This window comes from Aythya marila (assembly GCF_965140915.1).
Source record: "Aythya marila genome assembly, chromosome: 8".
Taxonomy (NCBI): Eukaryota; Metazoa; Chordata; class Aves; order Anseriformes; family Anatidae; genus Aythya; species Aythya marila.
The window spans coordinates 12,178,811-12,195,212 of NC_139049.1; the positions used below are offsets into that span (position 1 = coordinate 12,178,811).

At 35.9% G+C, this 16,402-nt stretch overlaps 1 protein-coding gene across 3 annotated transcripts in view; it reads right to left on the reverse strand.

Moving 5' to 3' along the window:
• The window catches only part of RALGPS2 (Ral GEF with PH domain and SH3 binding motif 2), a 143,949-nt gene that overhangs the window by 16,037 nt on the left and 111,510 nt on the right, over positions 1-16,402 (reverse strand). For 2 of the 3 annotated variants that reach the window (XM_082766206.1, XM_082766205.1), the window contains 7 exons: positions 16,322-16,389; positions 15,508-15,643; positions 14,997-15,148; positions 6,482-6,536; positions 2,870-2,947; positions 1,256-1,361; positions 476-568 (listed from right to left, as the gene is read on the reverse strand). In XM_082766206.1, the coding sequence (XP_082622332.1) occupies positions 476-568; positions 1,256-1,361; positions 2,870-2,947; positions 6,482-6,536; positions 14,997-15,148; positions 15,508-15,643; positions 16,322-16,389 (688 nt within the window). The remainder of the gene's footprint in view (positions 1-475; positions 569-1,255; positions 1,362-2,869; positions 2,948-6,481; positions 6,537-14,996; positions 15,149-15,507; positions 15,644-16,321; positions 16,390-16,402) is intronic. The other variant, XM_082766207.1, reaches the window with a different exon arrangement.

Below are 16,402 nucleotides of genomic sequence, written 5' to 3' on the forward strand. Positions count from 1 at the left end.
GTAACATATGAAGTGCTCTGTAGTCAGTTTTAGTTAATGAGATTAGACAAAAGAGGGCCTAATTTTGCCACATATACAAAATCAGTACTTTTAATATCATATGTAGTGATTTCTCTGTCTTTCCACAACGGTGATTGCTTGGATTTCAAGCAGCAAATTGCCGTAAGACTCAGAAATCATCAGAAGACATGACTTCTAACTTAGAAAAGCAGACAGACCCAATGCCATCACTTCCATCCTCACACACCAACAAATCCAAAAACCCATGGCATATGCAAAGCAGATGTTCCTGGGATAGCATCTAAACACGCGTGATAGTCCCATTAGGGCATATCTGTATGAGCAGAGTCTGACTGGAAGACGGGATAGTACTAGCTAGAAATCATGCAAATCCTAGAAATATTCTCAGTATTTACATCGGGAAATCACATTCTAATTTTGTTAATCAATACTGGAATATGCCTGTTTTACATACGTGTTTTCTTTCAGTAGCCTTCAGAGATTTTGCAGCATAGTAAAAGAGTTGGGTTCCACACAGTGCTACCCAGTATTTTGTCCAAGATGCTACCTAGAGTGAAAGGGGAGAAAAAGTAAATGAAATGTTCCATATTAGTAAGATGTAAAATAGCAGGCATCATCCTGCAAGAATATGACAGCACTAACAGCCCATCAAAACCAGCAGCCCTATTTCCAAAGCTGCTGTTCTTAGTTATTCATAGAAGTCCACAATGCATTAGAAGAAATCTAGAAAGCAGAAAGAATGTGCCTTTCCTTACTAATCTAAGAAAAACTATTTTACTCTATACTTTCTGCAACCCTTATTAAAAAACTTCATTGAGATAGAATGTTTGTCCCTTTTCTTTTTCATTTTATGCGCAGTCATAAAGTATACCCCATTGTCACAAATACCTATTTACAATTACATCAAACATTTACAGTGCAAACGTTAGGGGTTATTCTATTGATAAGTTGTAAGGATCCACCTACCATTCAGGAAGATAAAAAGTTATCAGTACTTGTATGAAATTCTATGTAGCATTACACTTCTCTTCCACTTCCTAGATCATGAGCACAGTCTTATAAACCAACTAAAACGACCAAACAGATAGATCAACTCGAACTCTAGCAGTGACCCTAAACCTTAATTAGCAAGGCAAACGAAATCTCAGACACATAAATTAGATGCATTATTGCCATTTTATTGTATTTACAAGAAAGAAGGTGAGAAAATTAATTATTTTTTTTTTAATCTTACTGTAGGTTTTTTGCCTTCTTTCAACAAAGTCTTCCTCCTGAGAACACCTTGAATAGTAACTGCTCCTGGATACAAATGAACAGCCAAATCTTCAGATTCTAGAGAGCTGAAAGGAGCATGTGAAAAATAGTGTAAAGAATATTTTTCTTAGTTATCCAATCATTACCTCAAACTACTGCAAACATCTGTATTTTAATCTATGAATGCAATTTCATTTATAGGACTTGTGATCAGTGATCAGAAAAATTAGCCAAGCAGGTAATCCTTGATTTAAAAAAATAAAAAATTAAAACAAGACAACTGAAATTCAAGAACAATTAATTTTAACTGGCAAACATTTGGAGTACATTGATACTGCTGCTGTGTGTGTTAAAACATCTCCTTCAGCTCTTGCAAGAAAGATTGAAAATTTTTTTGCTGTTGTCATTAGAAACACTGGAATCATTAGCACATCAAAAACAAAGCGAAAGCTCAAACATGCACACTCTTCAAAAATCTCTGAAAGCAAGAACAGTGGGCAGGAGCAGTAATAAAGAGCAGAAACCCGAACCACAGCTTTAAGGTGTTTTAATACATCTGGTACGCTCCTTATCATCTACCACGTGTAGGATATAAAAGCAAAAATACATGCCAGGTACAACACTGAAAACAAAACCATTTCATTCAAATTATGAAGCTGACTGGCTTACAAAACATTTTTTATACAACAAAAATCATTTCCATAAATGTAAGTTGGAGCACACAAATAAGCTGCTGAACCCAGCTGCTATCTAGAAAAAACAAGAAGTCAGACAGTGCCCCAGATATGTTTTGAACCCATAATTTGCTGCTTTATCCATCCCACAGTTGTGCTTATTGCAAAGCATGGCAAAAGTAAAGCACAATAAATTATAAACCAAGTAAACTGGAAATCTAGCAAACATTTTCATTGCAGCATCTAGTGAGAATGAGGATATGGAGACAGTTTTGGACATTAATGGGAACATGAGTTTAACTCAGTAAGACAATGGTTGCTTAACATGAAAAAAATCCATAATTAAATGCTATTTCTTTCCCAATTACAGTGCCACACAGCTGCAGACAACATTTAGTTTAATTACTCAGGAGAATCAGTTATATTACTGTATCAAAGACTGCTATGTATAGTATAGAATTGGGGCCAAATTTAATGCATTACTCAATTTAACCATTTTTTTTTTTTTGGCAGGGGGCGTGGGGGAATATGACAAAGAACTGGTAGCAAATAAAACATTTTGAATGCTCTCCATTCATCGCAAGAAACAGCTTTGTTGTCTGCGGAGGAACTACCAACACTACTACTTGGTGGCACGTAGTTAAAAAGCTACCTATGGTAAAACATCTTTAAGCCTTGATATAGAGATCCAATGGTTCAGAATTTGGATTTGCAGACCAGAGTGAACAGAAGCCCTTGGAGTGCTATAGATTAAGTTATAGAAGAGGAAAGCTTTAAGTCTGAAGAAAAAGGTCTCTACCTTTATTTGGACATGTAAGTTAAAGATAACATCAGAAAACACCCACTTAATTATTAAACCAAACCAAATCACCAACACCAGAGGGAAAGTTTGACACCTCTGTGTGCAGTGGGGATTGTACCTGCTGGCCTTCATGTGGCCTCGATAGCCATTTCGTGACACTCTTGTCCCCGGACCGAGAGAATGGTACAACCTGTTCCTGTTGGATTCCATTATAAATTGTACGTATTACATATACTTTTATTTACACAAACAGCACGACTGCTAAAACATAGTATATTTTTGTGTGTGTATCACAAAGCTAATTCTTCCATATAAAAACAGAAGATAATTTACAAAAATGCATGCAAAGGTAGATACCATGTGGTTTTTTATTTGATCGGGTGTTCACTTTGTCAAAACTCATAATACTAACGTTTTATTGCTACTGAACAATAGTAGGTTTTGAGAGAAAAGTCTCCATTTAGTTCTTAGAAAATAAAGCTATATAAAAAAGACATAATAATAAAAAGTTGATGTATTTAGTTTTTGACTTAAGATGTACTATAAAAACAGATTTTGAATTTTATGAATATGTACACACAAGCTGTTGGGCTGAAGGGAATCAAAAGCTCTACCAAAATATCTTGATATTAACTGTAAGATACTGTTGTTTTAAGAAACATTGAGGCAAACTAATCAACATTTCAACTCCCCAGTTCAGACAAGCTTTAACTTCACATATATGCCCTTAACCTGATCCATACTGTCATCCTTCTCCAGGATTTGTGTTCTAGACCTGCCTTTAGAATACTGCTTTGCTTTACTGAATATCATTTTTCTGATCCAGATCCTAGTTGACTGAATTCCATTTAAGTCAATAGAAATGTGCACTTTGTCCCACACCTCCTATTTTCATTGATTTTGCTAGTTAGTTTTATTATACTGAAAGACTCCAATTCTGCAGAAAGCAGGTGGTTAAAGAACAAGAGTGACAAGTTCACAAGCAAAGTATCTCGCATACTATAAATTTAATAATCTGCCACCTGTCAGAGGTGCTTTGAATCAGCTGAAAAGCTGCTTTCATATGGACAGGACAGTAGTTTCAAGAATGGGAACCATAAATCCAAAACACTCATTTTCCAATCTGAATTCAGAATAGCATACAGCAAGCAAGCAAAACCCTAGAAAGTAACAATCTTACAGAAGGGACACAATCAAGGTTAATAGCAGTAAATCAAACAAAAATAAAGATGTGGTGGTGTTTTTGTTTTTTGTATGTGTGTGTTTTTTTGTTGTTTGTTTTTAAACAACTCAAATTATTTCCTTTGCTGCAAGAAGAATTATCAACATGCAGCTGATGTATTGCCACCTACTAGTCTATCCTAGAATATGCCATCATTTGTTTTGCAACATAACAAATATGTTTGAATTTATGAAATAGTTTTTGTTTTTTAAAATACATTCAAGATTTGGACAAAAACTGTCGCTAAGATAAAGGAAAGAAAAGCTGTAACATGAGTTGTGTATTTCTGCATACCTATATTTTTGCATGCAAACAAAATAAGTTTTCTTCTTACCTTTACACTTTTTTTTTTTTTTTTTTTTGCATAACAAGGAGGATATCGCTCTTGGATATGATCTATTTCAGGTAAATCTATTCAGAGACACTTGGGGTGATAACCAATGAGACTGAAGTGTCACTTAATACACTAGTCTTAACATGATTACTGCTAGGACTTGAAATTAAAGTCCTTTGAGTAATTTTGATTAGCTTAAGGAGAGATACCCCAAATGCTGAAACCGCTTTCTCAAGTTTCAAACCAAGTTAGCCCTTGAAACACACCAAACCAAAAAAACCTCTCAAACCAACAATCAGTGGTTCCAGTTCTCATCCTTCAGCACTTCCTAGTTAAAAATAATAGGAGGGCCAGGGAAACGAAGGATAGTTGTTATTCTGTACACTCTCTTTTGTCTCCTGGGAAATGTGTATCTCATTTTTTTCTGTTCAGCTTATTATGGCTCGTTGAGCTCTCCAACCCTATGATCCTTCTCCCAAATCACTGAGGAATATTCAATGGCATAGGAAGCAGTCACTAAGAACACTGGATACATCCCAATTTTGCAAGTAACTATTGATTCCAGACAACTAATGCCTCTTCCTCACTTATTGATTCTTGTATAAGAATGGAAACTGTACCGATCAAAGCTAGAGACACTCTTCCTAGTTATCTTAAATCCTAACGTTTGCCTTAAATTCCACAATACGCTTTGTCAACTTATAAAAGAAAGAATAGACACGAGTGCTACATATCTCTAGCACTTCCACATTTTGAACATCCGTAAAGAAACCAATCCCCTTCTCTGTAAGCAGAGAACTTGTTCTCATGCAACTTCAAACGGTATTATCACAGTGCTCTCTCAGAAGAGAAAATACTGAAGTCATGTGGAATATCGAGGAAAAAACTTCTGACATATTTGTGGTTGAATGGAGAAAACCTTTTAATTAGGGGGAGCCTGGGCTATGCAGTTCTCACTACAAAACGGATGAAAGACCTCTGCTTTACCTCAGGGTTCCACAGAAATAATCCTGGAGAGTGTTGCTTTTCTCTAGAAATAAGAGCTAAAGCCTGAGGCTTACTAAAATTTACATGTATTTTGTTACTTGAGACATAAAAAGCATTGAGTTCACCGCCTTGTCTAAGGCATTCCCATGCAACTTTTTGACTTTGTGAGATACATTCAACCAACTTGGTGAATTCCATAATGCAACAGGGAAGGAAAAGCAAGAAGAAAACCCTTGGAATATTGCACATTATATCAGAGAGCATGTACAATTTATAGATTTCCTTTCTGAATGAGCTTTCTTTTCTGTGCTCATATGGAATGTTATTTCTTACGTACAGAAATCTTAAGGTCATTTCCTTGTGTACATACATGTACGTTTATAGGATGGATATTAAAGAGTTCACCTTTGGCACTGAGATACTTTCAATGTTTTCATCCAAAGAGTAACACAAAACTTGAAGTGCTTCAATAAATTCAAGTAGAATAAGATTTGTGATACAATTCCTGAGTATACAGTTCTTCAACAAAAATTTCTAACAAGCATGTCTTCGTAGCATGGTAGAAGTCATCCATGGCAATTCTGAAGCTAATAGATTACCTGATATTAAGGTGTAGAAGCAAAACTATGCACTTTATAGCACATCTTACTGAGCTGTGGGAAGATGAAACTTCTGCCTTTTACTATAAACTATAGGTGTTAGTCTTTTTCCACGTTCTCAAATTCACTATGAGAAAGGATTGAAGAGGGCAATGTAGCCTGAGTATTTGCAGGTATTTGGATAAGGGCAGGATATTTATTCTGAACCACAAAAGACATTAGCAAGGGTTGTTAATGTACTTTCCCATGTAATAGAGAGGCATGTAACAATGAACTGAAGGGAAATGGAAGAAAAAAACAGGTGAAAATGTCTATGATAAGAACAAGGGGAACAAAAATGGATGAAATCTCAGGAAAAGTGAAAATTTTCAGGTTACATGAATAGCATATGCAGGATATGCAAATATATATAAACAGAAAAAGCAGTTGGGGTTTAATGATCCTCTGGCTTAAAACTGTCTCTCAAATTGTTTCAATTGGAAGATCTATAGATCATTAAAATAAAGCATCATTTTCAGGACTGAGTGAGAAATCGTGAGCAGTAACTTCTTAATAGAGAAGTGCAGTTTCTGAGGCAGTTTTTCTTACCTTTCAAATGCTGGCCAGGACGTCTCTTCACTGAGTTCAGAACCATCGCTGCTACCTTGACAAAGATAAGAACGAACGATAACTATTTCATCATCTACATCCCAACTATTTCAATTATGACTCTTTCTCAGAATATTTGATGTTAAAGATGTAACAGATACTTCACCAAAATACTACAGTGAAAATGCTTTAGTGCTTACTTCAAGAATTTCACATTAAATTGAGGTAGGGATTAGAATCAATTGGAACTGGGTGAAGATTAATAAGTTGAAAAAAGGAGCCCTAATAAATGGAAACATTTAAAATTAAAAAAAAAAAATAAAATGGAAACATTTAAACTTTTAAAAATCAGCTTTTCAGAAATTTCAAAGTGTCTGGCAAATACATCTGCTTTCTTTCAGGTGTTTCTAACTTTCAAATTCTTGGTTTTAACAGGCGCAGTTTTAGGTGGATGTATGCATACTATGCTGGTAATTATAAAACAATTAAATGAGCTCATAACTACTTCTACCTATACTGAGAGAATATGTCACTCTTTCAGGTAGTTTGGGGAATTTGTTGCTGAAAGGTCAGTTGTTTGGGCACTCTAATTTGACAACTTGTTTACTCTCCCTCCTGAATATCCATTTATAAAAATAATAGTTAGACTTGCTTTCAGACAAACATTAAAAAAAACATCCAAGCAACCAAAAAAACCAATAAGACAATCTGAATCAATGCACCTTACTTCAGGGTTCACACAGGGAAAGAAAAGCTGATTCTCTGTTAGATCCAAGCTGTACTGAGGAATTGGGTTTCTCCATGCGATGACTGAGCTAAATCATTTAAAAATAATAATGGGGGAAAAAAAAAGTTCCCTGTAATTTCGCACAGAAAAATCAGCAGGGCAGTGGTGCCCAGAGAGTGAAGATAAGCTGTACAAAGTATGGATATCTGGTGAGTAAACACAGAAATACGATAGAATTATTAAAAATCCACACACAGCAGGGGTAATCCATTTAAGAGCTATGAAAAACTCAGCATGGACTGAAGTTCTTTCTCTCCATGCAAAATTTAAGAGAATGTACATGCCTTTATCCACGAACAAATTAAACTTAGGAGCCTATTTTCCAAACATTAGCTCTACACCATCTTAAGATGACCTAGTACAGCTTTCTGTGGGATACCAGATTGTTTTTCCCTCCCTGATTTTGCCCCTAAAGGAACATCCTAACCTGCTTCACACTAACATTATGGTAAAAGGTACTTTTATAGTGGAAGAAGCCAAGAGACAAGAAAGTGATGGTTCTGGTGGTGTTACTGTCTCCTAAGCCAGGCACAAAGGTCTAAAAGGAGGAGTATAAAACTTAACAGGTGACTAAAAATTTTTTAGAAGTCTCTTTAATATTTTAGTACCTACATGCTCAGATCATTGATCCCTTAAGAATTCAACCACTTGAAAGGTTACAGCAGCAGGCAGCCTGCTGCTAAACAAAAGAACAGTTGACTTAGACTTCCATGACTGCTTCTTTACTACATTCATGAACATTTCACTCTTCCTGATTATGTATCCTCTATGTGGAATACCAAATTAGCCCAAACCCTCTAGATTTGTACCTGCATTCTGCACAGCCTCTTGTTCAATAGCTGGGTTGTAAAGGAGCTGACTGAACGCAAACAGCTTAAAAAAGCTTCCAGGCAGCTTATACTGTATTGTCCAGTAGCTGCAAGGACAATGTGTCTAAACTGTATTCCTACAGTTGAGTAAATGTTCTTACTTCAAGAGACTACTACAAATCCTGTATTATGAAGTGTGTGTGTGTGTATGTATATATATATATATATATATATATATAATATATATATATATTTAATATATATATATATATAAATATTTAAAAGAGGCATTAAAATTCTATCTGAAATGACATTTTGATGGTAACTATATTAGCTTTGCTAAGGAAGTTATACATCAAATGCTGTACTAAGTATTCCAATGAAAAGATTTAAAAGCTTGTGCAGTTTTTAAAAAAATGCAAAACAAACTAGTGCCAAAGAGCTGAAATGTCATCTTCCAGAAAGTGATAATCCTTGCGACACACACAGTACAGTTACAGAAGTTAAATGAGTTTTGGGGATTCATAATCAAAGGGTTCCATTTATAAACTTTATTCTATAAAGAAATCGCTAATTACGCTTGTAAAAGTAATATTAATTTAGAAAAAAGGAGACTAGCCATCCCAGCTACATCAACGCCTATAGTTTTTCAAGAACTGTAACGAAAATTTGGAAACAGTTGAATTTTAGCATTTGGCTCGCCGCCTTTAACATCTGAATAGAATACATGTATATCTAATTGGATTTTTTTAAGACTCTAAGAAATGCAGACTTTTTGCACAAAAAATATACTAAAAAAACTTTCCAAAAAAGCAAAAAAAAAAAAAAAAAAAAAAAGTATTACATCCTTCACTCCAAAACAAAGCAGAGGCGAAAGGAACTGTTTTCAACATATTCAAAATTAGATGCCTAGAGATTTTATTTTATTTTTTATTTTTTAAACATTAAGTGCACTATTTGACTATCACCTCAACTGGAAATATTTCATTCATTCAGTACTTTAAAAATATATCACCTTCTTAAATTCTTCTCAAGTATGTACTCAATATTTGTTTTTTTCCCCCAAGAACCTTAAGCAGGTCTTCAGGTTAAACTTAAGAAACCCTAGGTAGTTCAAATCCTTTCTATTAAGTAATCATCTATATGAGTTTTGATTTTATGTAAGAAACCACTTGACACATACCACTATCATCCTAGTTTTGTTTCCTGCTAATAATATGAAAAATTTCTTGTATAGCCTTAAAAGAAAACAGAGGTGTGTTGCTCTTTGCTATACAACAGGAAGGCCTTTCCCAACGTTAGGAATAACAGCAATTGCCCCAATGGGTTTTCATTAGCTATGCCGATGATCATCTGAGAAGTTTCAGAATTGTTTGCACAGAGCTCCGGTACTGCAGCTGAATACCAAAGGGAATTTGCTGTTTGCATTTCTAGATACACACATGCACGTGTCTAGGCTACAACCACCCAGAGAGTGTGAGGCCAGGCTCCCAGTTATGCGATAGCGAATGCCGATCCCATGGCATACCCATTCCACCCCCAGTCACAGCATTCACTCCCTGCTGAAAGTCTGAGGATATGGAACGTTTAACACAGGCTTCCTTTATCCATAAGTTAGTCCCCAAAGTTAAACAGGTGTTAATATAAACAAACCAACCCCAAAGAGCTTAAAAAGTATTCAGACTGAAAATTCTTTCCCTCTCTCAAATCTGCAACTGACACTCTTTTGGCTCCAGCCACACAGTGTTTCCAGAGCCCTAGTCACTATAGCCAGAGACTGACCTGACAGAGCTTGAAATTCTAAGGCAAAAACATAAGAAAAAATGGTCAGTAGGCCTGATCATCAGTTGCTGCAGCAAAGTACAGCCCAGCAAACATGGAGATGGATTCCTCGCACTAAGAATCGCGTTCTGCCTTGTTATGTCTACTACCATAATGAAAATCTTCATATATATATTTAACTTGTTCAGAATTATGTAAGTACTATGCAAAGTTTAAATAAATCAGCTTGGGATTGCAAATTAATAATAATGCTGTAAAGACTGGCAAACAACTCAACATGCTGCCAGATTATTAACACGCAAACATCTAGTATCATCACTGATAGCAAATTTAATCATGAAAAGCTAGCAAAAACACAGAACCACGTGGATACAGATGGGGCAGAAATAGGATTTTTTACAGCTGCACTAATCACAGAACACCCAAAGCAAGTGCCCCATTCAAAAATGAGTAAGGACTGGGGAAGACAAGGGGTGCTGAAGCTCCTGTACGTCCCTCTTTTCTCTTCTCAAATCCATGCACCTAAATGTGCGTTTTTCACCTAAAGTACCATACAACTCTGATATTTATCCTATCCCTAATAAAGAAGTGGTTCACAACAGCAAAATGGGGTATCCACATTCAGGGGAAGAGACAGGCATCTACATAGTCATTTAAATGGAATATCAAAGAAATAAAAATCTTCTAACTGAAACTCTACCCAATCTTTGATCTTCTCAAGCGGACTGCTGATGACTCAAGAGTCCTAAACACCTGAACAGTGTACTACAGGGTAAAGATTCAAACAAACATTGGCTGTGTAGAGTTCTTCCCTACTGTATAGGCTGCCAAAAACCTGAAAATGCATACACTGTATACCTACACCTATACTTCATTTATTTAAAGAGAAATATAATCCCTTGTAGAATTCAAGTACTTCAAGATGGTGACTTAATAGAGGAATTCATTAAAATTTTGATAGCCTTGTAAGCATTTTATGCCAGCTTAGGTTTGCAAAATATACTGTTTTTATAAATGCACTTTCTTACATTAATTTGCACTGATTTTAAATGCCTTTCTTTCACTCTACAGCATTATTTTTTTCTGATGGCATTCAAATAAGGGATCGAGTTATCCTTAAGTGACTGGAACATACAAACAAAAGCAAATGTTCATGAGCCTTAAGTTTTCCAGAGCTTTCATCCACAGCAGCGTGGGCTAGAAAAAAATAAGTGGAAGAAAGAAATGATTTGAGGAAGAGAACACACCAAAGTTAGAAGTGAATTTGCATCCAAAACTGCTACAAATATAAACAAACAAGTATGCTTTCTTTGAATTGTTAAGCACCTAAGATTAAATTCTCTGTTTCAGCCATTTCTTTCTGTGTTAATACTTCTGTATCTGAAGTGATGTACCTGTGAAACTGCATGCTTAAAAGCTTTCCAGGCAAAATTACTTGGCATCCAGTATGTTAGGTAGCATAAGAGGAGAAAAAAACACACAGAAGCAACATATGAAGAGAGGGTTATTTCACATACTTCCTTTACATCTGCAGACTTATTTGAACAACAAGTCATTGTAAACAAATTCAGCTTTGCAAAACAAATGCAGTAATATAGCTGGGCCAAACTGTAAGTAGTGGAAATCCAAAACTCCTAAAACCATGAATAAAGGTGTGCTGCTGCAGAGATACTGGAGGATATGTGAACACGAGAAGAAACAAGAGAAAGTATAAGCAACTGAGGTAGCGCTAGAAAACCGGATTCTTAAAAAAAAAATTACAAATAAAGGAAAGATTAATGCTATCTCCAAATGGAACCATGATCTAGTAACAGCACCTTAATTTATCCTACTTTTAGGTGAGAAGGAAACAGTGGGTAAATACACACAGAATTGCTGCTGAAAGTTTACAGGTGGTTGGTTCCTTAAACCCATCCAAAAGCAACGCTTAGATCTCAGAACAGCACGCTTGCTCTTTCAAGTGTGGATAGAGTGGCTACAACAAAACCGAGTGACCACAAGACAAAATTACCTTTTTAGCTTTAAGACCTACTGATAGCAAGTAGTGAGAGGTTCTCAATGAACTTCCACAAAAAAGTAAAAGCATCTATCCCTGCTTCTCTGTAGTCCATGGACCTAAAAGCAGTGCCTTAAGGACACAGATCATATAACCACCTTTTAGCCACCCACCTAGGAATGAGATGAATCATATCCTTGAAGATCCTATTTCTCCACGTGATTACAAAAAGCCCCAGATGACTAGCTCAAATGCAGATAAATCATGAATGTCCAAAACTCAGACAAGAAATTCCTCGTTAACATTTCTGAATTCAAGTGAACATTTCACATTTCACATTGTGTATGTGTCTGGTCGATTGTTTCTTCCTTCTAATTAGGATATTCATAGCACTGATGGAAGAATTTTTTACTTCTGTTCAGAAAACAAATTTCAAAGTAAAATGGCAACAGAATCAGATATATGTATGGCTCCCTTACCCTAGCATAAATTCTAGAAGCAAGAACTGTTTAGACCAAGTCCTTATGTATCTGAAGAAGCGCAGTACACTGAAGAATCTTTGTAATGTCTCTACAAATTGCTTTACTGAATTGTAAAGGAACTACAGTAATCTGTTAACAGCAATGATGATTGACAAAGGGTGTGACGAGAAAGATGCACAGACTTGCATGCTCTAATGATTTAGATAACATAAATGTAGACTGCTGCACATAATCATCCCATAAAAAGCTGTTGTTACGCTGCTGCTTTTTTGATCTCTGATCTAGAAGCAGATTATATCAGGTCCTCCAAGGATTGGAAAGGTCCAAAATGGTGATTTAAAGTAATATTACAGTCATCACTAAGGTCACATTCAAGCTACTGGCATATCAGAAACGCTGTCTGTTTTGAAGAGGAATCGTTTATCCAAAAATGTAAGTCTTGTATAGGCTTTTATCTAAGAAAAGGTTGTCCTGTTTCTAGAGGAACAGGTTTAAATCCACATTTATGGGCAGAAAGAGGAATAACACTCTTTTCAGTACACAGATTCAGAAGTTTTCTTGTCCGTCTTTTGAAGCTGTGCAGAACACATTAAACCACCTCTGCTGCAGTGACTGTATGATTTCCAAGTACTGAGTAAACAGACTACTTCAAACCTGATGGAGAAACTTAGCAGCTTCAATCAACTTCCTTAAATACTGCTGAAGCAGCAGTACAGAATGCCAGACAAGTTGCATTTCCAAGAATTCTTCATTAATAAAAACTGCAAGACTCCAGAACATAATCTTTCTACGTATTTCTCTATTCCTCTTTTGCATCACAGAAATTTTCATAATCAACAAGTGGCAAATACAATGGCGATGTTAGCAAAAACAATTAAAGATTGCTAAAAACTTAAATATCTGAGTATGGGGAAGTTGGAGGTGGAGGAGAATAGAACAGGGGGAGTTCTACCCACAAATGATGATCTTCCACAAACATGTAAGTTTGACGTTTTACAAGTGATTTATAAAAGCCTTCTGAAGGGGCAATTTTGTTCCAACTTGTTAAGGGTGACTACAGCAAGTCAACAGGGTTCTGCCTGAGCCAAGCAAGGTAAAAAAAATAAAGTGTCAGAAATTCAGAGACGACACAAACTAGGAAAACCCTGTATTCTCCCAAACTTCTAAATGGCAACGGGTTCTGAATCGTATCTCATGCAAAACTGTGAACTCTGGCAAAATCCTTCCTGGTAAACTATGGTGGAGGTAAAAGAACAATTTAGCCTGAAAAATGGGTCAACTGGAAAGAAGTATCGTATGTTATTTAGAGAGAAACATCAGTAAGAAAAAACAACTAAGGCACTAACTGAAGGATACAAATCAACTGCTCTAAGAAAAAGGCAATGCTGCATCTCTAGCAGTATCCCAAAGTCTGCACTGCATTTTCCCCTAAATCCTGCATAATACTGAGAAGACTGTACTTGGAAAATCGGAACTGCAGGAGGAGCTTCTGTTTCCTGTATGGTGTAATTCCAGAGAATACAAACTGTCTGTATGCTTAAGTACTGCCATGCCCGCTTCATGATTTTGAAATGACAAGCCTTGCCAGAGCAGACAATCTACAGAAAATAGGCAAGCAACGCACATTTAATTGTGGAAGCTTTCTGATGTGAAAAGGTTCAAGCTACTCTGATCTAAGCTAGTTCCACTGACTCTCTTATTAGCATATATTTATTTTTTTTAAATGCATCTATATATTTGACTTCTTCAAATGAAAAATCTAGTGTTTGCTCAGAATAAGTCTTTCTCCTTGGTAAAATACATCAGCAGCTACTGAAAAATGCATAATTCTGAATTGCATGACCTTGTTTCTCCCCATGAAGGCTAAAAAGCAAAATGGGTTTTTAAAATTAAGTCCAAAAAAAGTGTGTGTATATATATAAGTCCAAAAAAACTATTACTGTAAAAACTGAATACCAATTAATTCTATCGGGCAAATCATTTTGAGAAAATGGACTGTGACACAAGTTTCATATCTCAACTCTGGCTGCAGTTAGATGGATCTGAGAGGCACCTGCCTTCCTCTTCCCATCCTCTCCTTTAAGTCTCTGAGGGCAACAGGAATAAGGAGCAACTGCTGGCCCCTAAGAAACTCAGGAAGCAGAAGTTTTCAAAAGAATACCCTAAACATTTGAAGATAAATGACTTCAAAATGTCAAAATAGATGTCATCTTGGTATCTGAAGGTTAAGTTGTTACCTATTCCTGAAAAGACAACTTAAAAGCGTTCATCAGTTATGCTCCTAAAGCCTAACAGCAACTGACAGTTCTGTCAATTTTTTAGGTTAAAACCTTTCCAAATTGGACTGAATTGTGGAGGTGAGGTGTCCTGTGCTTCCCTTCACTCCCATGAAGGAAGACAAAGGTAACAGTGGTCGCGTCATTAAAGAGGATATAAGAAAACGTTCTTTCTGTTCATAATTTGTTAGGTTGTGGTTCCAGCTGTACAATTTAAGCTACCTTTCTGCACCTACATTTCTCAAGTTTGTTCCAGAATAGAATCGGTATTTTAGAATAGAACACCACTGCATATACAATCTCTGTACGTTTAGTTACAACTAAACATGCTAAAATCTTTCTTAAAAGATCCTTTACTGCACAGGTATGCTTACAACTCCTACCTATTGAAATTCCGCTAGAAAGAGTAGAGCTTTCTGCTTGCCCTCTGGATGGGACATGAGGCTCCATGACGCTGTCATCCAGTAGGTGTCTTGGTCCTGCGTTGGGAAACGTTGCACTTTTAAATTCAGCCGTATTCATTTTGTGTATGAAACTAGGAAAAAATCAGAATAAAACTGTTACAACATTATCTTTGATACATTTTAAAAGTTGCTGCTTTTAACATTCTGACAAAGTTCTGTCATTTGGAAAAAGCCTATTTTGGCTAACCCATTGGCTATTACTACCATAAGAGCGACATAGGCTTCCTGTTTTGACCAATTATCTTCAGTTGTGACACTATTTCTATAGTTATGATTAAGCTCTCTTGCCATGAAGTGGTCTCTAAGTGAAATACAGTGTACAAACCACAATACTCTTCTTTTTTTTTTTTTTTTTTTAAAAGCAAAGCTTTCGTTTTGAAAGGTAATATAAAACAAATCTGAGGATTTTCAGGCTAAATAAAATGCTGACTTGTATCCCAGACTGTGACATTTCCTATGTCCGTGTGGAATCAAGTTTCTAGGTGAAGGGGGTGTTGGTGGAAGCAAGGCTCCTTCAGCTGCAACATTTCTCCGTCCACTTTGTGGAGATGCTCCGACTTCAGAGCCTGGGAACAGAAAAGACATTACTCCCAAGTAACCTTGGAATTACTGTCAGGGTTACTTCTAAGAAAACCTTGGAAAAGTTACAAAAAAAATTAAAAAAAAAAAATTAGAAAAAAACTGTAAGAGATACCCCGTAATAAATTTATTGATATACTCTTAGTGATATGTAAAAATATAGGTATTTTAGGCTTTTTTTCCACCCACTGGATTACAAATAAACAATTATTTCAAATACCATCCAGCTATAAGCATTTGGTAAGTCCTAAAAGTTGTTCCATTAGCTACACTGACATTAAACAAGTCCCATTGATCTCCACATTTGGAACTCCCAACTTCACCAATTTCTCAGAAATCAAAAGTAATTTACTTTTGTTTGGAAGCATATTCTTCCACGAAGCTTAGATGAAGGCTTTTTGTCTAGACGCAAAGAATGAATATTTAATAGCTCTTCACCCCCAAATGACACTAGTAAGTTAGTGCTACAATACATCAAGAACCTACAAAACTGACTCAATTTCATGAAAAATGTCTTTACAGGCCAACTTAAGAACTTTTATTACCCATATACAGCATTTATACTTCATACTGCTTTAATTAGCCTCAAGCAAATGTTTTCCACATTTGCAACTCAAAAATATGTTTGGCAACCTAAATTCTTCTCACATTTATTAAGCACTTACCTACTAAATCTTCTCTGGAAGCAGCAGAGTGGGGGGTGCTGGTCCCTGGTTCTATCTTTAATGAAAGCCTGCATTAAAGAA